This window comes from Bubalus kerabau, chromosome 1, assembly GCF_029407905.1.
Source record: "Bubalus kerabau isolate K-KA32 ecotype Philippines breed swamp buffalo chromosome 1, PCC_UOA_SB_1v2, whole genome shotgun sequence".
Taxonomy (NCBI): Eukaryota; Metazoa; Chordata; class Mammalia; order Artiodactyla; family Bovidae; genus Bubalus; species Bubalus kerabau.
In genome coordinates this window covers 97,577,545-97,601,600 of record NC_073624.1, presented here as the reverse complement: position 1 = coordinate 97,601,600, position 24,056 = coordinate 97,577,545, and the positions used below count along the sequence as shown (strand labels likewise).

At 40.7% G+C, this 24,056-nt stretch overlaps 2 protein-coding genes across 9 annotated transcripts in view; one reads left to right on the top strand and one right to left on the bottom strand.

The window, feature by feature from the left end:
* The window catches only part of FGD6 (FYVE, RhoGEF and PH domain containing 6), a 104,592-nt gene extending 81,104 nt beyond the window's left edge, over positions 1-23,488 (bottom strand). For both annotated transcript variants that reach the window (XM_055585114.1, XM_055585122.1), the window contains exons 1-2: positions 23,121-23,488; positions 15,595-18,016 (exon numbers count right to left, since the gene is read on the bottom strand). In XM_055585114.1, the coding sequence (XP_055441089.1) occupies positions 15,595-18,016; positions 23,121-23,136 (2,438 nt within the window). In that variant the 5' untranslated portion in view covers positions 23,137-23,488. The remainder of the gene's footprint in view (positions 1-15,594; positions 18,017-23,120) is intronic.
* A 143-nt stretch (positions 23,489-23,631) lies between these two features.
* VEZT (vezatin, adherens junctions transmembrane protein) overlaps positions 23,632-24,056 on the top strand; it is a 71,254-nt gene continuing 70,829 nt past the window's right edge. For 5 of the 7 annotated variants that reach the window (XM_055585173.1, XM_055585165.1, XM_055585156.1 and 2 more), the window contains exon 1: positions 23,632-23,796. In XM_055585173.1, the coding sequence (XP_055441148.1) occupies positions 23,644-23,796 (153 nt within the window). In that variant the 5' untranslated portion in view covers positions 23,632-23,643. The remainder of the gene's footprint in view (positions 23,797-24,056) is intronic. The other 2 variants (XM_055585186.1, XM_055585180.1) reach the window with 1 other exon arrangement.

Genomic DNA, 24,056 nt, shown 5'->3' with positions numbered 1-24,056 from the left:
CACTATTTACAACAGCTAGAACATGGAAGCAACCTAGATGTCCATTGACAGGTGAACGGATAAAGAGGCTGTGGTACAAATATACAGTGGAATATTACTCAGCCATAAAAAGGAATGCATTTGAGTCAGTACTAATGAGGTGGATAAACCCAGAGCCTATTATACAGTGTGAAGTAATTCAGAAAGAGAAAGGTAAATATTGTATACTAACACATACATATGTAATCTAGAAAGATGGTACCAATGAATTTATTTGCAGGGCAGCAATGGACTTCCCTGGTGGCTCAGACAATAAAGTGTCTGCCTACAATACAGGAGACCCGGGTTCAATCCCTGGGTCGGGAAGGTCACCTGAAGAAGGAAATGGCAACTGGCTCCAGTATTCTTGCCTGGAAAATCCCATGCGCAGAGGAACTTGGTAGGCTACAGTCCATGGGGTCGCAAAGAGTCGGACACGACTAAGAGACTTCACTTCACAATGGAGAATAGACATAGACAGTCTTATGGACACAGGTGATGCTTCCTAAGGCCCACTTGACTTCACATTCCAGGATGTCTGGCTCTGGGTGAGTGATCACACCATCGTGATTATCTGGGTCATGAAGATCTTTTTTGTACAGTTCTTCTGTGTATTCTTGTCACCTCTTCTTAATATCTTCTGCTTCTGTTGGGTCCATACAATTTCTGTCCTTTATCAAGCCCAACTTTGCATGAAATGTTCCCTTGGTATCTCTAATTTTCTTGAAGAGATCTCTAGTCTTTCCCATTCTACTGTTTTCCTCTATTTCTTTGCACTCATCACTGAGGGCTTTCTTATCTCTCCTTGCTATTCTTTGGAACTCTGCATTCAAATGGGTATATCTTTCCTTTTCGCTTCTCTTCTTTTCACAGCTATTTGTAAGGCCTCCTCAGACAGCCAAGAGAAAACTTTTACCCTTCAGATCTTTATTTTATATTCGTCACTAAAGCCTTCTGATTTTTATTTTAAGAGTTCCTTTTATACTTCCCCAAATATGGTGCTCCATACACAATATTATGTAAGTACCTGTTAACTGGAAACAACTTTTAACACACCAAAGAAAGAGGTAATCTACTAAATTGCTTTCACAGGTTATCTGTGCAAATCCACAAGAATATTTTACCTGTCTTCTTAACAGCTAGTACATGGGATTTTACCCAATATAGAATAAGAATACTAAAAGATAAAATAGAGAGTTTTTTTAAGGTAACATTTTTATAAAAGATTTTATAATTTTCTTAGATAAAACTCTTAACATCTTCCCCATCTGGATAGCCAACTAGTCCATGCTGGGGTTTACAACACACTTTATTTAGAGACAATGAAGCAGAGTCTGAAATAATGCAGACAGATGTTCAAATCCTGAGATAATTTTATGAATAATTCACTCTACAAGGGAAAACAGGTTTTCTGTAGCTAAAACATTCTGAGCATTTCCCCATATACATAAAAGTTGCACAAGGCCCTTTATCAGGCTCTTGACTTTGGGATATCTTAGTAAATTTTTGCTCACTCCAAAGGTACCTACAGATGGCCCAGATATTTTCACTTTCAGTTTTACATGTAACACATGGGACAGGTCTTTCCTTAAGAAGAGTTTTGTAAAACTGTAATTTTTTCTAGTGATAGACAATTTTTAAAAATTGTTTTCTGAATAGCATATGAAGATTTTAAGATTTGCACTACTTATGAAACTGTTAAAAACCGTTCCACAAGCTTGATAAAAGGACTAGTGGAATCAGAGAGATGGAATGTTTTGTGCGTCACTATCCCACCATGTGGAAGGGTGCTCACTACATAGCTAAAAAAGACAGACGCACGTAAGGGCTTTAAACTCAGCGTGTCTTCTCAAAGGGAGCTTTGTTTTACTGAACAGCAGTAATTCTCCAAATCGGTGTAATTGCTTTCCAAAATGATCAGGTGTTTCCTGTATATTCTGGAAGCCCGGTCACTGGGACACTGGTTTACTCAAAATGCAGCTGGACTCTGACTTCATGCAAGTAAAAGCAACGTATAACCTGACAACTATTTACTCAGATCTGTTCATCTATTTTGTGCCAGGTATGTGTTGGGGTCAAGGATACAAAGGTGCTTATAATCTCTTACACCATTTGTTCCTTTATTTACTACGTGTTTCCTCTTTTAGCGGGAGTGGTAAGAAGAAGGATAACAAAACTCTGGTAGAAGAATGAGTTAGTGTTGTGCAACAGTAGAATAAGGTGTGCCTTGTAGTGCTTGGTATAGTCAACACAACACGTTAGCCATTACTTTTATAATGCAACAAACAGCAAATGCCAGGCAATGTGCTACAGAAGGGAATGGTGACACAGGAGCCACAAATCCACTTCCTTATTCAGTCTTTCAATAAATATTTACTATGTGCCTACCATATGCCAGGCACTGTTCCAGGCATAGGGGATAAAGCAATGTAACGAAATTAAGTGTTTCTCATGTGGAGAAATAGGAACACTCCCACACTGCAGGTGGGCATATAAACTGGTACAGCCACTATGGAGAACAGTATGGAGGATCCTTAAGAACTAAAACTAGAGTCAACATCTGATCTGGCAATTCCACTCCAGGGCATGCCCTGGATAAAACCACAATTCCAAGAAATAAATGCATCCCTACATTCAGAGCAGCACTATTTACAATAGCCAAGACACGGAAACGATGTTAATGTCCACCCACAGATAAACAGCTAAAGATGTGGTACATATATACAATGGACTATTACTTGGCCACAGAAAAGAACAAAATAATGCCATTTAAAGAAACACAGATGGACCCACAGATTATCATACTAGCTGAAATAAGTCTGACAAACGTCTGAAAGACAAATGTCATATGATATCACTTATATGCAGAGGTTCACAGACACAGAAAACTAAGTTACTGCGGGCAGGGAGAGGTAATTAGAGGAGTTTGGGAATAATAAATACACACTACTATTTATAAAAGAGATAAACAAGGACCTACTGTACAGTACAGGGAACTATATACAATATTTTATAATAACTGATAATGGAAAACAATCTGAAAAAAAATACGTATGTGTGTTTAAAAAACTGAATCTCTTGCCTATATACCAGAAACTAATATAATATCCTGGTATGTAAAGTCAAGTGGGCCTTAGGAAGCATCACTGCGAACAAAGCTAGTGGAGGTGATGGAATGCCAGTTGAGCTATTTCAAATCCTGGAAGATGATGCTGTGAAAGTGCTGCACTCAATATGCCAGCAAATTTGGAAAACTCAGCAGCGGCCACAGGACTGGAAAAGGTCAGTTTTCATTCTAATCCCAGAGAAAGGCAATACCAAGGAATGCTCAAACTACCGCACAATTGCACTCATCCACATGCTAGTAAAGTAATGCTCAAAATTCTCCAAGCCAGGCTTCAGCAATACGTGAACCGTGAACTTCCAGATGTTCAAGCTGGTTGTAGAGAAGGCAGAGGAACCAGAGATCAAATTGACAACATCCGCTGGAACATCGAAAAAGCAAGAGAGTTCCAGAAAAACATCTATTTCTGCTTTATTGACTATGCCAAAGCCTTTGACTGTGTGGATCACAATAAACTGTGGAAAATTCTGAAAGAGATGAGAATACCAGACCACCTGACCTGCCACTTGAGAAACCTATATGCAGGTCAAGAAGCAGCAGTTAGAACTGGACATGGAACAACAGACTGGTTCTAAATAGGAAAAGGAGTACGTCAAGGCTGTATATTGTCACCCTGCTTATTTAACTTCTATGCAGAGTACATCATGAGAAACACTGGGCTGGAAGAAGCACAAGCTGGAATCAAGATAGCCGGGAGAAATATCAGTAACCTCAGATATGCAGATGACACCACCCTTATGGCAGAAAGTGAAGAGGAATTAAAAAGCCTCTTGATGAAAGTGAAAGAGGAGAGTGAAAAAGTTGGCTTAAAATTCAACATTCAAAAAACGAAGATAATGGCATCCAGTTGTATCACTTCATGGCAAATAGATGGGGAAACAATGGAAACAGTGAGAGACTTTTTTGGGCTCCAAAATTACTGCGGATGCTGACTGCAGCCATGAAATATAAAGACGCTCACTCCCTGGAAGAAAAGCTATGACCAACCTAGACAGCATATTAAAAAGCAGAGACATTACTTTGCCGACAAAAGTCCATCTAGTCAAAGCTATGGTTTTTCCAGTGGTCATGTATGGATGTAAGAGTTGGACAATAAAGAAAGCTGAGTGCTGACAAGCTGATGCTTTTGAACTGTGGTGTTGGAGAAGACTCTTGAGAGTTCCTTGGACTGCAAGGAGATCCAACCAGTCCATCCTAAAAGCAATCAGTCCTGAATATTCATTGGAAGGACTGATGCTGAACCTGAAGCTCCAATCCTTTGGCCACCTGATGCAAAGAACTGACTCACTGGAAAAGACCCTGATGCTGGGAAAGATTGAAGGAGGGAGGAGAAGGGGATGACAGCGGATGAGATCTTTGGATGGCATCACCGACTTGATGGACATGAGTTTGAGTAAGCTCTAGGAGTTGGTCGACAGGGAAGCCTGGTGTGTTACAGTCCATAGGGTCGCAAAGAGTCAGATATGACTGAGTGACTGAACTGAATTGATAATATGATTTATAGCATTATTTGCTTAAAATGAAGACTAGCCAGGTTTAGTTCAGGTTAGGCAGGATGAACACAGGTGCTGAATTTAAAGAGGCATTTCAATTAGTTTGCCCTTGGAGGTAGGTTTCACCAGCCCCTAGGTAGAGAAGGTCAACAACTGTGACACATGTCCGTAGTCCCAGCAATGATGCTAGAAATGCTTTAGCTAAGAAAATTTCTTTTGACCTACAATCCAACTGAATGTTTTCCTCTCCTAGTTTCCAGGTCTTATCCTCTCATAATTCAAAGGCTCCAGAAATCCTACTTCCTCTAATCTTCAACTAGAGAGTTTATCACCTGCCTCTTTGGAGAAAAAAAAATTCACCATTCTCTTAAATCTAATTTTTCATCAAGATAATAAGGCCATTATGTATCATAAAAGGTACTGCCACCCTACAAAATTATTTCCTTTGGAGAATCTATAAATAGTAACTAATTTTAAACTACAGGGCTTTAGGGGGGCTTCCCCAGTGGTCCAGTGGTTAAGACTCTATGCTTCCACTGCCAGGGGCAGAGGTCCAATCCCTGGTTGGGGAACTAAGATCTTGAATGCTGCCCAGTGTGGCCAAAAAAAAAAAATAAGAAAAAAGAAAATAAAAAAAACTACAGTGCTTTAGATCTCGGAAAGTACTTGACAGAAAATGAAATGAGGAACTGGAATAATAGATAAAAAAGCAAGTGTCATGTAAATCAGTGGGGAAATATGAGGCATGCATAATTCCTTCTGTATCACTGATGTCCACATGCAACCAGTAAATGACAGGAACTATTTTAACTCGTTCTTTATAGCAACCACCATTAACTTGACCAAATGCAAACATGGCATGATTATTTCCATTTTTAACCACTGAAACACCTATTCCCATAAAAGCTTTCCAATTCACAAACTTATCTTGCATGAAAAATCCTGGGCCTCTGAAAATGCTCATTAATTTCTATACAAATCACCGCAGGTGTCCCGTGTTTTTTCCTCTAGATAGTGAACACACTGGGGACAGTAATATTTTTTCAATCATAGTCTCCTGGGTAGATAGTCTATAATATGAACATGTTCTGATTTAAAATTATTATCTCAGGATCAGTTTTTCTGAATATCAGCTGTGTGCCCCTGGGCAAGTTATTAAACCTCACTGAAGTCTTAGTTTCCTCCTCTGTAATAGAAGATAATATCTATCTTTGGAAGGACTGATGCTAAAGCTGAAACTCCAATACTTTGGCCACCTCATGTGAAGAGTTGACTCATTGGAAAAGACTCTGATGCTGGGAGGGATTGGGGGCAGGAGGAGAAGGGGACGACAGAGGATGAGATGGCTGGATAGCATCACCGACTCGATGGATAGGAGTTTGGGTGATCTCCGGGAGTTGGTGATGGACACGGAGCCCTGGCGTGCTGCAATTCATGAGGTCACACAGAGTTGGACACGACTGAGCGACTGAACTGAACTGAAGTCACTTCAGTTGTGTCCGACTCTGTGTGACCCCATGCAATGTAGCCTGTCAGGCTCCTCTGACAGGGGGAGAATCCATGGGGATTCTCCAGGCAAGAATACTGGAGTGGGTTGCCATGCCCTCCTTCTAGGGGTTCTTCTCAACCCAGGGATCGAACCCAGGTCTCCTGCATTATAGACAGATTCTCTACTGTCTGAGCCACCAGGGAAGCCCAAGAATACTGGAGTGGGTAGCCTATCCCTTCTCTAGGGGATCTTCCCAATGCGGGAATCAAACCAAGGATCTGCTGCATAGGATAATAGGGACTTAACAACTTACCAGCTGTTACTATTAAATATGGAATCTATGTATATGATATTACAGCATTTCTTATCCTTGATATTGTCTGATCAATAAAGTTTTAGTGAAATGGGGGAAAAAAAAACTGGATTGATGGGGAGAATCAGAGAGTTGAAGGAAAGAAATACTAATATACTACCATATATTAGTGGCATGAGATTATTTGTAAAGCTTCTGCTTAGTTTGAACACTCACCTCCCTGAAATCACCATTTAAAAAGTAGGAGTCACACATCTGTGTGGCAGCCCTCTTTCCTCACACGGGGAACATTATCCGTCATAGCAGGAGAAAATAAGGCCAAGGTACAAGCAATCCTGAAGCTTTCTGTAACTAAGATCACTTGAATTTTCTAAAACTTGTGGTCTCTGTAATACTTCCACAATAGCGTTAGAAGTGGAGATGTGGTATTTTGAAGCACCAGGTTGGAGCCACGGTTTTGCAAGTTCCATCTCATGCTTTCTAATGACTCCTTTAATTCTGAACTTTAATGATTCTAAAACTACATTTAAAGTAAAACCATTAAAAGACACACTTCAATTTTCAAAGTTTTCAAACTACCCCAAAGGCCCCCATTTAAATGTTTTCACCCCAACCTTTGTTAACAAATAAATCATACTGGACTAGTGAACGATCTCATTATTTATCCCTATTTGCCCCCAGCTCCCCTGGCCCCGAGCCCTGCCCCCAGAGTCCTTCCCACAACCTAACTGGGGGTTACAGAGGAACTATGCTTTATTCTCCTCTTCCTCACAGTGAAGCTATTTAAAGAAAAATTAAATAGTGCAAAAACTACTCATTTAAATTGAAATCTGTTTACTTATGACTGTAGATACATCTAAAGACCAACAGAAAGAAGACAGAAAAAAGTTTCCAATTATTCATTTACTCCTTCTTTATTTATTATATATGTTTTCCTGATGTGAAATTACACTTGTCATGCAATTCAAATCAGAACTGCTTTTCAGATTAAGGGGGGGGAGGGCAGGAAACACAAAAACCAAGCTATTCTAAGTTTGTTAGAAACCAAGTCTTTAATTGGTTTACTTTAATTCCTAACGTTTAAATGATAATAATATATGACAAAGTATATCAACAGTTAAAATATGCTACCAAGAAACTTACTTTTAAAAAAAAAGTGATTTAAGTAAAACAAAGGTTTCAATGGAAGCCACAGGAGCTACAAAGAACAAGCACTGATATCATTTCAAACAGAAAAAGTCTAAATGTGTTTGTTTTCCTTTAAATTTTTATCCAAACAGTCAGGGGAAACTGACTTGCTTTGTTCAGTGTTTATTATTTCACCTTTCCTGAACCTGAAACTAAAATACTTTGACAAATGGGAGAGTCTGGTAAACAGACCATTCAATGTTAGGGCTTAGAACCACTAATCCATTTGCATTTCCTCTTTGCCCATTTTTCCTGAAGTCACCATCACCATGATTGTTTCTTTACATATAAAAGGGTAATAATACCTCATACAACCTTACTCCAATTCACACTCACATGGAACCAGAATGGATCTATAATACATCCAAACAAAAAGGGATAAGAACTCTGAAAGACAACTGCAGAAGAGAGCTATCCTTTCTGGAAATACTATCATAGTACTTTACTCCATTGATAGCCTATTTAACCAATCGAATTTTTATAGCCCCACTGATAGACTGTCTCTGCCCGATGACAAAACTACTCGCAAATACTTTTTTTTCCCTCTAGAGATCCACAAACACCAGACCCAAACTAAACCACCAAAGTCGCTTTTCCATACTATCCAGAAGAAACGAGGCAGTTCCATTCTGAACTTAACTCTTAAACTCAGTCTTTAATAAAAAGGTCAGCAGTGCTTTGTAGCTTCCCACACCCAAAACTACTGTAACTCGAATTTCTCTTTGTACCTCATACAGTTTCAAGAAAGTGTTAAAATAAACAGGCTAATATAAACAGGTCTACTTTTTAAATAAAGGGCTTTCCCTAAATACCAAATTAATCTATGCAACCCCAGGAAAAGATGATGCATTTAAAAGAAATGTCTGGGAGAACCCAGAAAACTTACCAAAGTAGCATACAAGTACAGACATTTACTGAATACCTGAAATATGAATATACTCACCCCCTCTTGTTTGAACAGGGGCCTGCATGTGGAATTCCCCTGAGCCACCTGGAGGACTGGTGGGCCAAAGGTCATCTTCTCCACCTCTTCATACTGGTCCCTCCTCCCTTATTATTTGCCTCATCAACACACTAACCTTTCCCTCTTTGACTACATCAGCATTTAAAAGTCATACACACTATTCATTTAATTTTATTGCTCTGTTTAATGCTATTGTCCCCGGCTCACTTCCCACTACTTTCCATTGCATTTTTCATATGCTAAAGATGCTCTTGTGATAAGGTTGGGAACCCAACTCCTGCTCATGGTTATTTCTAAGGCAACAATTCATTAGGTTGCAAACATCCTACTGATAGGTTTAATCCACTCACAGACTGGTGGATTGTCTGATTATCTTTACCTATCAGGTCCTTACAGAAATTAAAAATGCTCAGGAAAAGAAGGAAGGCCCTTTTTGTTACCCTTCCCACATATGCCCTTTCCCAAACAGACACATTCCTGGAAAAAGATCAAAATTTCATTTTGCAAAGCAATTTCTACCTCATTGATACAATTCTTAATTGCAATTTTATGAAAAACAAAAAAACAAATCATAACCTTGGTGAAATTCTAAAACTATATATTCAGTTTTTACTATTGAAAAATCATGGAAAAACCACCAATTATCTCAAAACAATGTCATCTTTTTTCCCCCAAATATGCAAATATCAGCTATCTCAAAACAATGTATTTTTATCAAGGAAGACAGGATGCGCTCGCACACACGCACGGGCATGTGTGTGTGCGCACACAATCACAGTGTAGGATATTCTTTCTTCTATTTCTGGCTAAAAATACGCTCTCTAAAGGTATAATGTGATATTCTGTCACATAAAAACATATGTATTTGATAAAATATTAACTTATCTGTTTTGGCAAGAGTGAGATCAAAGGAATATAGCTGTACAAAAATACCACATTTTAATTCCTAGTACATATTTAAAAGGAAAAAAGAAAAGGTGCATAGCCAAGAAATAAAATCCAATGCTTCTAGTGGATGTTTCAAATGTAGGGTAAGTATGTAAACAAATAGATCTGCCAAAACCGTGTGGCTATGGTTCCAACACAAGAAGCACAAAGTTAAAGAGCCATACAAATTTTTGATATTTCCTGAGCTGATACTGAAAATAACTCACAGGAAAGAGCTGCTGTTGAGATGTACCGCCCTTTAACTGTGCTTAATCTTCCTGGTGCTATGACAACCATGGAAGTGCTCATTAGGGCTACTAATTTATACTTTAATCATTATATTAAAATCCAACAAAACCACCAGATGGTAAATGTAACCCAGGAGAGACAGCTTCTAGGCTGGGTCTGAAGATTTACAACACAAATGCCAAACTGGGACTTGAGATCTGAAATGCCATTTGGCTGCTCTTTAAGCCCAGTTTTGTATTTAAATTAAGGAGAAAACAAAGAATGAAACCACTCTTATTGAGGTTAGAAAATGACCTAAATGCCAAATCCAATCATGTCCATTTTATAAGCCACAGGTCAAGTGTCACTATCTCTGTGAAGTCAAACACCCCTACTTGGGATACAACTCAGACAAAGCTTGTCGTCCTATAACTCAGCCTCACTGGGCAGAAACTCCTAGGGAGTAGCACATGCTTCCATCTCTGAATGCATACTGCTTGATACCAGTCAGCCTTTGCGCAATAAATAAACTGAGGACTTGATAGTTACCCAGGAAAACCCAATTACCACACATTTTCTCTGAAGGGCTTATAATAACAAACTAAAACAACAGAGGAAAAACCTGGAATGTTTCCAGGGAAAACTGTTCTGGGTTATAGAATTAGGAAATCTGCTACAATTTTAAGAGGAAAATTCCACTGTTCGGGCACTACTATTCTGTGATCTGTCCCTAACTCTTTAACATCAGAGGCCCAAACTTTAGAAACTTCCTTATGGAAATCACACTTCTTAGTGAAGTGAATGAGCACTCGGCACTTGAATGCCAGAGAGAAAGGCCCACTGCCTGTTGTTTTAGATGTATTATGTCTGAAACACATCAAGGAAGAGGGTCGCTGTACCCCCCAAGAGCACTGGAATACTCCAAGGTGGCTCACTATCTTACTTCCAACGAAATTACTTCTGAGAACCCAGAGCAATGACACAGTGGTGACCTACCTGGGAATACCTAAAGCTATGTTTCTATGCTTTCTATGTTTCTAAACATCTAAAATACTCTGGCTCCTTGGAAGAAAAGCTATGACAAACCTAGACAGTGTATTAAAAAGCAGAGACATCACTTTGCCAACAAAAGTCCATCTAGTCAAAGCTATGGTTTTTCCAGAAGTCATGTACAGATTAGAGAGTTGGACCATAAAGAAAGCTGACTGCCAAAGAATTGATGCTTTCGAACTGTGATGTTGGAGAAGACTCTTGAGAGTTCCTTGGATAGCAAGGAGATCAATCCAGTCAGTCCTAAAGGAAATCAACCCTGAATGTTCATTGGAACGACTGATGCTGAAGCTCCAATACTTTAGCCACCTGATGTGAAGAGCTGACTCATTGGAAAAGACCTCGATGTTGGGAAATATTGAGAGTAGGAGGAGAAGGGGGCATCAGAGGATGAGATGGTTGGATGGCACCACTGACTCAATGGATATAAGTCTGAGCAAACTTACGGGAGATAGTGAAGGGCAGGAAAGACTGGCATGCTGCAGTCCATGGGGTCACAAAGAGCTGGACACCACTGAGCGACTGGACATCAACAATAATGTTTCTATGACATCATCCACCTTGACCTTGAGATTTGGCTGAACCACTCCTTACCATCCAGCCCCCTCCCTCAGTTTCTTCCACTCACTCTCTCCTGAGGTCAGAGACTAATTAGGTGAATCACACAAAGGAGCCTGAGGAGGGTTAAGGGGAGGGGTAGGAATAGTAAAGGAGAAAGGAGGAAAAGCAAATTCAGTGCATCCTAATTCCCACCCACCCAGCCCTTCCCTTCTTGTCACTGGCAGCGCCTCGTAGTCTTTCTCAGCCCCGCCCCCAGTTTCCTCATTCTTCCTTAGCTGCCTCACCCTTTCCACAAACCCCGCTGCCTCCAAACAGCAACTCTGCTCCTGCCCTACAGGCACGCAGCTCCAGCCTGGCCAACTCTCCTGCATTAGCACAAAGCACTGAGGATCAATCTACCTGGAGAGGGGCAAGGGGACGCCGGGACAGTAACGGCTAATGTAACCAGGAGACTAAACGGGGGTTATATCACCATCCCACAACTGTGTCTTTGAGAAATACAGTAAGTTTCAAGTCATCATAAACTTTCAGAACACAATCCTTTTTGAAATTGGGGGCTGCCTGCAATTCTTTCCTGAAGACTTACAAACATGTTGTTATGAATCTGTAAATGTTAAGTTGTTGGATTCATGAAACATCTATACTCTAAAGAAGGAGACCATACGGGCTACCCCAGCTTGGCAAATATCTGTTTACTAATCCAGAATCTGCTCGGTTATCTAAGTAGACTGTAAAACTAGTGAGTTTCTGTGAACCAATCCCCTATAGAATATCCAGAACCTCTTCTTCGAGGCCTAAGAAACCATTAAAGACACTTTTTTGATTCACTTCAGCAGAAAAATTTTAAACAGAGTTCATTTGTGTTTTTTCTTATCATTTTGGAAGCACAGGCTGTTGAATTTTAATTACTCTAAAACACAGATCTGTATTTTCAACAGCCAGATTATCAAACAGGATTTCCACTTGGATCCACTCAGCTCACCTGAAACAGATGCCCCACTTCTCATTTACCTTATTTTGGGGGGAGCCAGGTATCCTTGGGAGGCTTGAATTCTCCTTTCTCTTTCCACGCGCAATGTTGTTTACACAAGGTACGACCTCCCAGGCAACACTGTTAGCCTGGCCCTGTGACTGAAGGCTTTTGATTCAGCTGGCACATTTTAGGACTCCCCAGCCTGTTCAGGCCTCCCTGCGCCAGGCCTAAACAAAAATCTCCATGGAAAGCGAAATTCAAAAGCAGAGCTCACCCACTCTTTACCAGGCTGCCCTACTTGACAGCTTCAACCTGTCCAAAGCCACCCTCGGTTTCCTGTGGCCTTGAGAAAAAGCCCTTCTTATGAATGCCATCCGGCTGCACTGGCTGGATGTGTACATTAACTCCTTCCATCCTCGTTCCCCCCTGACCAGAGCAGCAGTGCCCTAAAGACATAAGAAGCAAACCAGATGAAGAACAAGTTCCAGAAGTTTACAGTTTGTATTAAAGATAATCACAAACCCTTCAGATCAAGTCTGAGGGTCGACAGAAAACTTAACACTAAGGGTCAAATCTCCAACTTCAAGGAAAAAAAGTTCATCTTAGCTAAGGATAGGAGCATGTCACAAAGCCCTGATGGCTCAGATGGTAAAGAATCCACCTGCAATGCAGGAGACCCGGGTTCAGTCTCTGGGTCAGGAAGATCCTCTGGAGAAGGGAATGGTAACCCACTCCAGTATTCTTGCCAGGAGAATTCCATAGAGGAGCCTGGTGGGCTACAGTCCATGGGATAACAAAGAGTCAGACATGACTGAGTAACTAACGCTTTCCCCTAGATAGTTATCTGGCACCTCAAATCCAACATATCCCAAAAGCAAACTCACTACTCTTATTCCAAACCTAATCCTATCTCAATTGTTGGCATCCACTCATTGCTCAAGCGGAGAAGGCAATGGCACCCCACTCCAGTACTCTTGCCTGGAAAATCCCATGGATGGAGGAGCCTGGTAGGCTGCAGTCCATGGGGTCCCTAAGAGTCGGACACGACTGAGCGACTTCACTTTCACTTTTCACTTTCATGCACTGGAGAAGGAAATGGCAACCCACTCCAGTGTTCTTCCCTGGAAAATCCAGGCAAATCCCAGGGACGGGGGAGCCTGGTGGGCTGCCATCTATGGGGTCGCACAGAGTCGGACAGGACTGAAGCGACTTAGCAGCAGCAGGATGTCACAGAGAAGCCAAATTCGTCCCTTCAACATACACACATACACAATAACACACAAAACCTTGTTAAAAGGAGGGCAGTACCAGCAGAAACTGACACAGGATTGTAAAGCAACTATCCTCCAACAAAAAATTATTCAAAAGGAGGGCAGCATCAATAAAACTGTTCCATGGTGAGATGAGCAGGCATGAAAATAGAAAACAGACTTTTAAAAAAGTTGGATACTTTATTCCCCATTGAAATATTTATGCCAAGGCAGAGGTTTTCACCTAGGTACTAACATTCAGAGTAGACAGCTGTAAACAGGATGGAGTCCGATTTAGAAAAGTTAAGGCAAAGGAGGTAAGTCTTTTGGGGTTAAAGGAGGAAGGGCAGAGAGGATTATGAGCAAAGAAAAGTGCCAAGAGAGCATCTGAAAGGTAAAAGGATAATTTATTTTACTTGGTGCAACAACTAAGATTTTGCTTAATTTGATTTATTCAATTCATCCAATAATCCTTTTTTTTTTTTTTTTGAGGCTCTACTATGTGCCACATATGTTAATATTTCTACAGAAGTCCTATTTTAAGACCTAAGCACTCAAAGGCTTTAAGTTAGTAACCCAAGAAAGAATATAAAGACTTCCAAAACGGTCTGTGTACTTTGTATTAAACACAAAACACTTTCAACCCAATGCCAAGGCTCCCTTTTTGACTAGGGAGAGAGAAGGAAGCTGCTCCTGGGGTTAGGAAGCTGCTCCCCTTTCCCTTCTTTCGCTCATTCTTCCATTTACTCAACCAAATCTACCGACCCCCACTAAACCCGTTGCTTGGCCTCATGCAGGACAAAAAGATATGACCAGAACTCTTCATGAAGCCTGAAACCAAACACCAATCAGACATGGCAATAAACAATTCTACCATAAAGAAGACTGAGACAAAGGACACCACAGCATCAAAGCACAACTGGGAGATCAGAACAGGAGGTAAACACGTCCCACTAGGTAACTGTGGAAGCTTCAGAAAGCAAAGGATCGCAGAGCTGGACCATCAAGGACAGGCAAGGTTTCAAATAAGACAGATGAAGTAGGCACACCAGGGGTAGAAGTATGTATACAAAAGTGAGAAAGGCAGGAGTTATGTTTCTCCTGCATTTTTTCTATCTCCATCTGAAGTTAGTAATTAGCCTTCAACAAGTAAAATAAATAATCCTCAAAGAGTAGTGACTTTTGCAAATTTAGAGGTTTTACCTGACAAGGGCGCCAAAGGTAAATACATAGATTTCAAAAGCTTCACAGATTTCTTATACCTAGCAAATAAACCTCATTGACTTGGACAACTTCGTCCCCTAGGGTCTCACTCTGTATTCTAAGTTGGTACTTTTAAGTCAACGACTTAGAGGTTACATTGCAAATACCCATCCTGACTACATGATAAAAAGAGACTGAACTTTGGAAATAACTTAATACATGCTTAACTAAACTGCTCTCTCAAACTGGGTCATTTGTAGAGACGTGATGAACCTAGAGAGAGTTATACAAAATGAAGTAAGTCAGAAAGAGAAAAACAAATATTGTATATTAACCCATACATGTGGAATCTAGAAAAATGGTATAGATGATCTTATTTGCAGAGCAGAAACAGAGACACAAATGTAGAGAACAACTATATGGATATCAAGGGGGAAAATAGGGATTGGAGGAATTGGAAGACTGGGACTGACCCATGTATGCTATTGATACGATGTATAAAATGGATAACTAACAAGAATACAGTGTATAGCACAGGAAATTCCACTCAGTGCACTGTGGTGACCTGAATGAAGTCCAAAAGGGAGGGGATATAATGTATATGTACGGCTTATTCATTCTGCTGTATAGTAGAAACTAATGTAATGTTGTAAAGCAACTATACTCCAATAAAAAGTAATTAAAAAATAAAATCAAATACACCACTCTCTTGCCAAGTTACTTGTCCCCACCTATGAGATCTTAACCTATCTCCCAGGGTTGCTGAGGGTTAATTTCAGTGATACACGTGTCTGTCTGACACCTAAGTGTTACCTGGAATGCTGGTGTCTGGGTCCGAGTTGGGGCTGGCCGTCTGGAGCTTCATACGGCTCCTGTACCTCATACACATTTGCATCAGTGTCCTCCGCGCTGCTGGAGTTCCGCCGTTCCAACTCGGGAGTTTTCCCCATAGCCATAACAAAGGGCAAGTTCTCATACTCTGGTATTTCCTCATAATGCCGTATATTTTCATACTCTGGTGCACAGTCGCTGGTAACAGATTTGCAAGGTGCCTGCAAGGACGACTCCCTGGACAGCATTTGGTCATCCAGAGACTCGGCTCTTGGTCCATTAGCTGCACTGGTGTGGCCCCGCAACTTCTTCCTCTTCTTGTGGGACTCCAGGCTATAGTTATCTGCCGAATATGCCTTGATGGGTTTACTTCTCTTCTCTTCTCCTACCAACAGGCCATGCCAATCACTCACACTCCCTCTTTGCTCCCCACCTGCCAGGCTGCCTGAGGTTGTATCTCCAAGTTGGCTATGCTTGGACCAAAATTTCTGGAAGTCACTCTTCATGAAACAGATGGACAGCTTCATATTGAGCAACTTCTTTAAAGAGTTCTTCTTGTGAGAGTCTTTGCAGGGCTTAGTGCACCTTTCCACATCCATAGCAGATAATGATTTTGCTCTAGGCTTGGTCAGGGCTGTGGGAGTCTCACTGTTTGAGGATATGGTGACAGACTTTAAGGATTCTGGGTTCCCTGAAAAGGGGATAATGGGATGAGGTAATTTCCACACTGGCTTCTCTGAAGCCCGCTTAGGCATATCAAAGGAGGATGACATACCATTGTTTGGGGCACATAAACGCTGCACGTGATCTCTTTCTAGACCCTTCTCTGACTCTTTTTCTTCATTTGAGGGATAAGAACTTTTCTCCACAAGCTCCTCAGAGGCAGCCTTTTTAAGCACTCCGGCAGCAGGCAAACTGTGTCTTTGAGGTTTTTTGGGGACAACTTTTGAGGAACTTTCACCTTTTATCATAGATTCCTTTTGCATTTGAGGGGCAGACACTCCCGGGTTAGAGGCAGTAGGCAAATGTTCGCTGCAGGTTAATTTGAGCTGCTTGGGCAGGCTCATAGATAGAGTACTGCATCTTATAAAACTGATTCCTTTGTCCTCGGCAAGTGACATACCAGAACTATCTCCTGACTTGTCGTCAGAACTCAAGTTAGAGTCTGTTTCTAAAGGAGGTGCTGTTTTTTCAGAGGAAGATGTTTCAGGACACAAGGCTTTCTGTGAATAGACCGAGTTTTGTCTGTCACCGGTGAGGTCCACATTCAATTCACCTTTATTTTCTGGCTTCACTTTGTCTACCTGTTCCTGGTTACACAAAGCAGTCTGATGAAAGACACTGATTTTATTGTTTTTCAAACTATCTTCGAAAAGATGAGGCAAGCTGTCTACATCCTCTGGTTCTTCAGTACTTTCACTAGAAGTATCTATATGTCTCTGGCGTAAGAGGCGTGCAACACGTGTTTTTCTGGGCTTGGGAGTTGGAAATTTGGGAGTACATGGCACTAAGTGGATTTCCAAGGGACCAAGGTCTCTGGCTTCTGATTTCTTACTATCTCCATCTGAAGATAAGAAAGGACTCCTTTTTCCATTTTCTAGAGCTTCTTGTTCAGATGAATGATAGCAAGTGTTGCTTTTTTCACTGTCATTCTGATTAGTTTCAAAATTTTGAAATTCAGTGCTAGGAAGTTGTAGGTGGCAAGGGTGATGATTAGAAACGTTTTCAAAGCTGGACAGGGAAGGTGACAAGTCTGCTAATTCAATGCTGACTTGTCTGTGGGAATTACAGCCATCACTCATTTCTGGACTGTCTGTGGATCTGTGCTTCTGGGGGAAAAGAAAGGGTGACGTTCGTTGTGTTAAAACATCTTTGAGCTTCTCTTCAAGGATGCTTGCCTTTAAAACTACTTTACTCTGGCTCTTGACCCTTTCACCAACAGAATCACATTTATGCTGATTTTTTACAGCTGAAGGGGACTCACCAATTTTGTTGTTTTCTAAATTCTCATGCATTTCCAGGGGCCCTAAGACAAGCTGCTTGACACACAAATTCTCTCTGCTCTCAAGCTTATGGTTACATCCAGGATGGCACACTGGTAAAATATAATCACTGCTCGGATGCCCTCTGTTTTTGCAGTTCGAGTTGTCAGTACTTTCAGGGAATTCCTGCGTACGCTCTTCCAGGTTCACGACGATCTTCTTTGATGGTGACTGTGTGATATCCTGGACAGGTGAGGCCTTCAGAACTTTTGGTTTTGGAGCTATGGATGGTTTGGTTTTCTTTGTTGACTGTGGAACACTAGAAACCAAGATCTCAGGTTTAGGTGCGACAGGAGGTGGAGCTGGCTTATTAGCTGCCAGAACAAACTTTGGTTTGGGGGCCACTGGTGGCTTCTTAATCTCTAGAAAGGGGGAAAAAAAAAGTCTGATGACCAAAAATCCAAAGCAGAAGATAAATGATTAAGTTTCAGAACATTTTTACTTTTGACAATGCATTTTACTAGGTAGACTATTATACTACATTATGCAGAGTCAGTGTTACTTTTGAAAAGTCTGTAAATTGCTCTTCAATTCCAGTACATACAGCTTTTGGTATAGTGTACACTGCTTAGTAAATCCAATACAGTTTTTCTTCTAACTCTGGAACAGCTCACCATATCTTTAGTCAACACTAAATTAAACAACTGGCTTTTGCTTAGATCTGTATAGTAGGAGAGGATACTATGGTTCATTTACTGAGTCCAAGAGCTGAATTTGCCTAAGGTTTACATAGGATATGACCCAAATGTCTCATGTGAATAGCAGTATTCTTCTATCTCAAGGATATACAGTGGAGTTGTATAAAATGCCCTTTATCAATGACCTATCTCACCTGAACCCCAAAATAACCTAAAAGAGAATACAGAAACTAGAAATTTCCCAAACTTAAAAACTGAAAATTATCAATACTGTATTATTTGAGGCTCTTAATAAAGCGGTATTTTTCCTGTGCAGGGGTTGTCAAATGGGAATTTTCATTATAATTCTTCACTGAGCTTTATTTTTAGAAAGTCAAATGTCTACACTCTACACCAGGTGATTATGATGTGCACCCCTCATTTATAACTACGGTTCTAGCGCATTTAAAAGATGACCATAATTCCTATGGTAGCAATTCTTTCTTGACATTATATTAAAAGGACTTAATAAGCACCTTATAAGCACTGTGTAAGATTTTGGCAGATCTGCTCTAGCCTATAGCAACCTAAAACTTCACACAAAAGGCCTATAAAATGAAGTTACATAGTCTGAACATCCACATTTTTTAAAGTTCTTTTATGTTTTTCTATCTATACTATTATTTTTCACCCTGTCATATTTCTTAAAAGACTTGTAAAAAATATTTTTAAACCTTTCAAAATATCTGCTAGACACTGTTTAAGTACTTGGATACACAGAGGCTTTGATTCTTCACTTGGTGGTGAGTTTCTTTTCAACAAAGGAAATTAGTCACAACACTCCAATTCGGGAAGATATTACAAGGAGAAAAAAAAAAAGTAGGGTGCTCTATTTCCTTTTTACCAACCAAAGAAGAATTTCTCAAACCTCTTCACCTAAGGTCACCTGATAACAGATGCCTTCTCATTTAATTCTTCAGTATACTGTTATAATAAAAAAAAGATATGAGGTAGTTCCCAAATGCCTTAATACAAATTCCCAAAGTCATGCAATTTTAGTTAAATGTTCAATAAGCACATTATTATTTTGCTTGTTTTTTTTAGGTAGAAAATATTTTAAAACCATTCAAACCCTAATGATAAAGCTTTGTGTCATGGTCCATTAAATTAAACCCTTGACCTATTAAGTAAAGTCTTAAGTATGACTGCCCTAGGCTTCTTCCTAACCTCCCATCTTATTCAAGATAAGGAAGACTGACAGACTGTCACACTGATTTCATTTCTATAACCATTCTGAAAACATCCTACCTCTGGGCATTTTGAAGGAATAAAAAAAAAAAGTTTTGCAATGTGGAAAGAGTTCTGGAGACTGGCTGCACGGCAGTATGAATGCACTTACCACTGCTGCTTTGTACACTTAGGAATAGTATAGATGCTAAATTTATGTTAGGTTATCTTACCACAGCTAAAAAACCAAAAAACCAAAACAAAAAAAACCTCTGATCTCATTAATCTTTTACTGAATCTTAGAGCCTGTTCAGAAATTTCAGGGTCATTCACTTAATCAATTTTTGCTATTTCAGTTCAATCTTTTTTTTTTAATGTTTGGTATCAAGTTTACTCTTTTCTTTAAATATGTTTTGTACAGGGTCTGCTTCCAAGAATCATAAATCTCTTCCTGTTCCAGAAACTCAATTAACTACATGAACTATGGTTGATTACCAACAAATGTACCTAACTTCCTCAACACATACTCAATGAATTAAAGAACTGTGAACTTTGGCCTAGTTAACGCTGTTTTGGAGGAAACCAGTAATGTAACTGGGAGAGCTGACTAACCTAACCGTGTGTTTTTATGCAGAATTGGTTGCCTCAGTTTCCTTACTTGTAAATGGGGGATTTGAACAAATTACTCTCAAGTCTAAATGACTTTGAGGTGATACATCTGAGATACCTGCTGCAGGAGAACCCTTAGATTCCGGAGCCCTCTGCCCTGTGTGATTTTTCTTCAGTGTACCTCACTCTGTCTTCACCACAGGAAGACAAGCTCCAGGAGGGCAGGCACTTTGTCTCTCTGCTGTATCCCCAGTGCTGAACACTGGGCCTGGGAACAGACAGAGTTGCCACATACACACAGTCTTTACTATGTCTCAGTAACAAGATATTTCTTAAAAAAAAAAAAAAAAAAAAGAAATCAATACCATTTAAACATAGAATAATAATATGTTTGTAGGAATCAACTTCAATAGGATTACTCAGTTCTTAATTATTAGTAGGAATAAGGGTTCAACTAAGTCAGTAGCACAGAAATATTTGAAATTCATCATTATTTTCAGTGGCTCTATTTTGAAAGAAACACAAATCAAAAAATAACAAGCCATTATATGACGGTCTGCTCCAATGTCAAACTTGCAATAAATCCAGCACCTTTGGATGTTAATACTGTATCAACAGTCAGACTTGAAACTTTTTAGAGCATAGCAGCAAATCTTTTATTTACACAGCTGTTTGGCTCCAGGGAAAAATAAGGTAAGAGTGTAAAGCACTAGTACCACTATTCTAACAATCACAAACACACTTGTCATCTATTACACACAGATGGCTGCGGCCCACGTGCAACACTTTGAGCTACTAGACCAGCCAAAAAGCAAAGCACAGCGCAAGTACACTGAGACCTGTACGTGTTCATAAAGGTATAAAATACATTCCTATAATTAGCTCTCTTTTTCCCATACACTGATTTTAAAAATTCTAAAATCTCTATGTGGGCCTACTCTTTTACAGATGCAGAAAAACAAAGCAAGCTCTTCTTTAGAATACATATAATTTAGATATTCTACATTTTTCTTATGTCCTTAAATTAAGCCAACCAGCCCAAACAATACCACAGATTAGGTTCAGTGTAAACAAACATCTCCCCCAGTTGCAAATAATGTTCCTAAAGTTTTAATGCATTTAAATTTTGTTCCAAAGAGCATCATAAACAGCTTGTAAGAATGATGAACACATAATTTTGTTAGAAGATGGAAATAAAACCCAGTTCTTTTCTATATTCCCCATTTAGACATGAGAAAAAATTATAATAAATCTTAACAGATGGGCAAACAAAAAAGTCGTCAATGCTTCTCAGCCAGCTATGCTAAAAACCAACTAACTCAGCTAAACACAGGAAGTGTCCCTCTTTTAAACACCACAAAAATGTCTGTGGATTTCTTTAATTGTAAAGTTGATAAATATAAAAATATCCTGAAATATTTGAGGGTCATTCAAATGAAATAATACAATTCCAAACTGAGACCTAGATCAGGTTTACATATTTAAATATGTATCTGTATCTGTTCATTTATAAACTGTTGGGACTGGAACTGAAAGTTGACACATCCAAGGTACGAATTTTAAATGCGTTTAACAAAGGAAGGAAGAGTTAAAACAGGCTGGAAAGATTTTAAAATCTCCAATAATTTTAAATCTAAATTTAAATTAAATTTGGCTTATTCATTACACTGAGGCACAGAAATTTAGGATGAAAATACTTCACCTCAAGTAAGTAGAAAGCCTTCCTTTGGTAAGGAAAGAAAAGTTTATAAATAACGTAATTCTCAGTATATGATGACATCCTCTACACACACATATAACATCAAAAGGGAAGATCCACAACATCTTCTTCAGAAATACTACTACCGCAACACTGCTCTCCTTGCTTTCTTACTCCTATTGGCTAACTTCTCAGCTCCTTAGTTCGTAATCAGAATACACCTAGCAGTACAACCTCTAGCATATCTAGTCTTCAGAAAGAACACAAATCAGAACATTCAGGGTGCTGTTTGACAGTTTCAAGTTACAGGAATTTAAAACAAATGCCAAGAAAAGCTAAGAAAATTTAATCTGATACTGAACTGCTGATTCTAGAAGTAACTTTGAAGTCTTACACTGTTTTACTATTAAATGTATAATGAAGGTTTATTGCTTTCAATGTGGGCGAAACTGTCATTTAAAAAAACCAAAAATTTAAAAAACTTAATACTGAATACATTATTAAGTTCTAACTTAAAAGTTAATCTATGTTCTTATAAGTGAATATAATACCACTTCAGTAATTATTTCGGAAAATAGGAACTGTTCCTTCTGAACGTTGTCCATAAAATTCTTCAGAGTGCATACAAAGGTAATACAACAGGCTTTGCCATATGGATGAAGGGAAAGGACCAAGGAAGGCAGACAGAAAATAAGGCTTTGTGTTCACTAACCAGGTAGACATAGGGGGAAAAAGTCCACAAAAAAACCGGGTGGAGATGAACAAAAACCTTGGCATCGGCAGTTCTACTCCTCTGATTCTCAGATAACAGGGGGAAACCCACCAGGACAGCAGTAACAATGTCTAAATCTCTTCACTAAGGGTCAGGGTTTCCAGTCCTCACTGAGGTTAAAGCCACACAGCCTAGTGGCTAAGTTCAACACTCCGGGAACGCTGCCCTTTCCTAGAATAACTGATTTCTTAACATGGGAATCTAAACTATTTTCATACGCAAAGGCAAAGTCGCTCAAATTTTAGGAAAGAAAAATAAATGCCCTCTTTACATTTCCCGTTTCTCCTGGAGCTAAGAGACCCCAACAAGGTCTTCCTTTAAAGGGAGGTCCCAAGAGACTCATGATTTCCAAAGAGCCCCTCTAGGCACGAAGGGACGAGAAAATCCGGCAGCAAACACCGCCTGCTCCGCACTTGCCGCAGTCCCGGAGAAAGGCAGAGGGAACACTACTAACCTATCCCGGGGGAGAAAGCAGCTCCGAGCCCCAAACCTGCAGCGCTCGCTACAAACTTTCCAGCGGCAGCTCGAGCGCCGTCACTTACCGGCAGCAGAAGTCATGATTCCCCAGTGCAGCTCGCTTCCCAACTTGCGCCCCTTATTCCCCGCGCCCCTTACAGTCCATTGTTTCAAGAATTTGGGCAGAAGAGAAAAACTCCCGCAGAGCCCACATTCCGTCCGGAGGGACCGTGGCGCAACGTGAGCGCCGCACAAAGGAAGCTGCCGGCTCTAAGGACCCGGCGGCGCTCCCCGGCGCGAGCGCCGGCGACGGGCAGGCGGGCACGAGCACCGAGCAGCGGAGCTCCCTGCGGACGTCCACGCGCGCGCACGAGCAGTGCTCACCGCGGCTTCGCCAGAGCGACGCCTTCTCTAGCTCAAAAAAAAAAAAAAAAAAAAAAATCAGAGCTCCAGGCGCCCCCTGCTAGTCGCGGCCGTAAAAGGCGGACAAAAGCCCCAGCCTCCTCCAATCAGAGGGCCCAAGTTTCATCCCGTTCCCGCCCCTCCCGCCAACATGCTCAAGCTCAGCTCCAATGAGCGGGCTTTAAAAAGGGGCGTGAGCTACAAGGCATGATGGGAATTGTAGTTTTCTGCACACAAGGACTGGTAGAGGCAGACGCCTGGGTGCAGCCTGTTCTCCCGCCTTCATTTCCCATCGTGCTGAGGCGGGTGGCATGGCGGAGAAGGATGACACCGGATTTTGACGAAGAGGTGGTTTTTGAGGTAAGGGGAAAATGGCGGTGCGTGTGAGTTGCCTTTGTTTGAGAAGGACGAGGGAGAAGGCGAGAGGCCGATCGAAGGAGCGACGGATCGGGTGACGCTCCTGCCGGTCTTGGTCACCGAATCTCGTCGATTTCCGGGCCTAGTGTTGGCCGCTGCCTGACAGGTGTAGCCCGAGGCGCCCTTGCCTCGCCCAGTCTCTGCCTCGGGTCCTCCCAGAATTCCCAGCCTGGCCGGTGGACGCGAGCTCTGCGTGTTCCTTC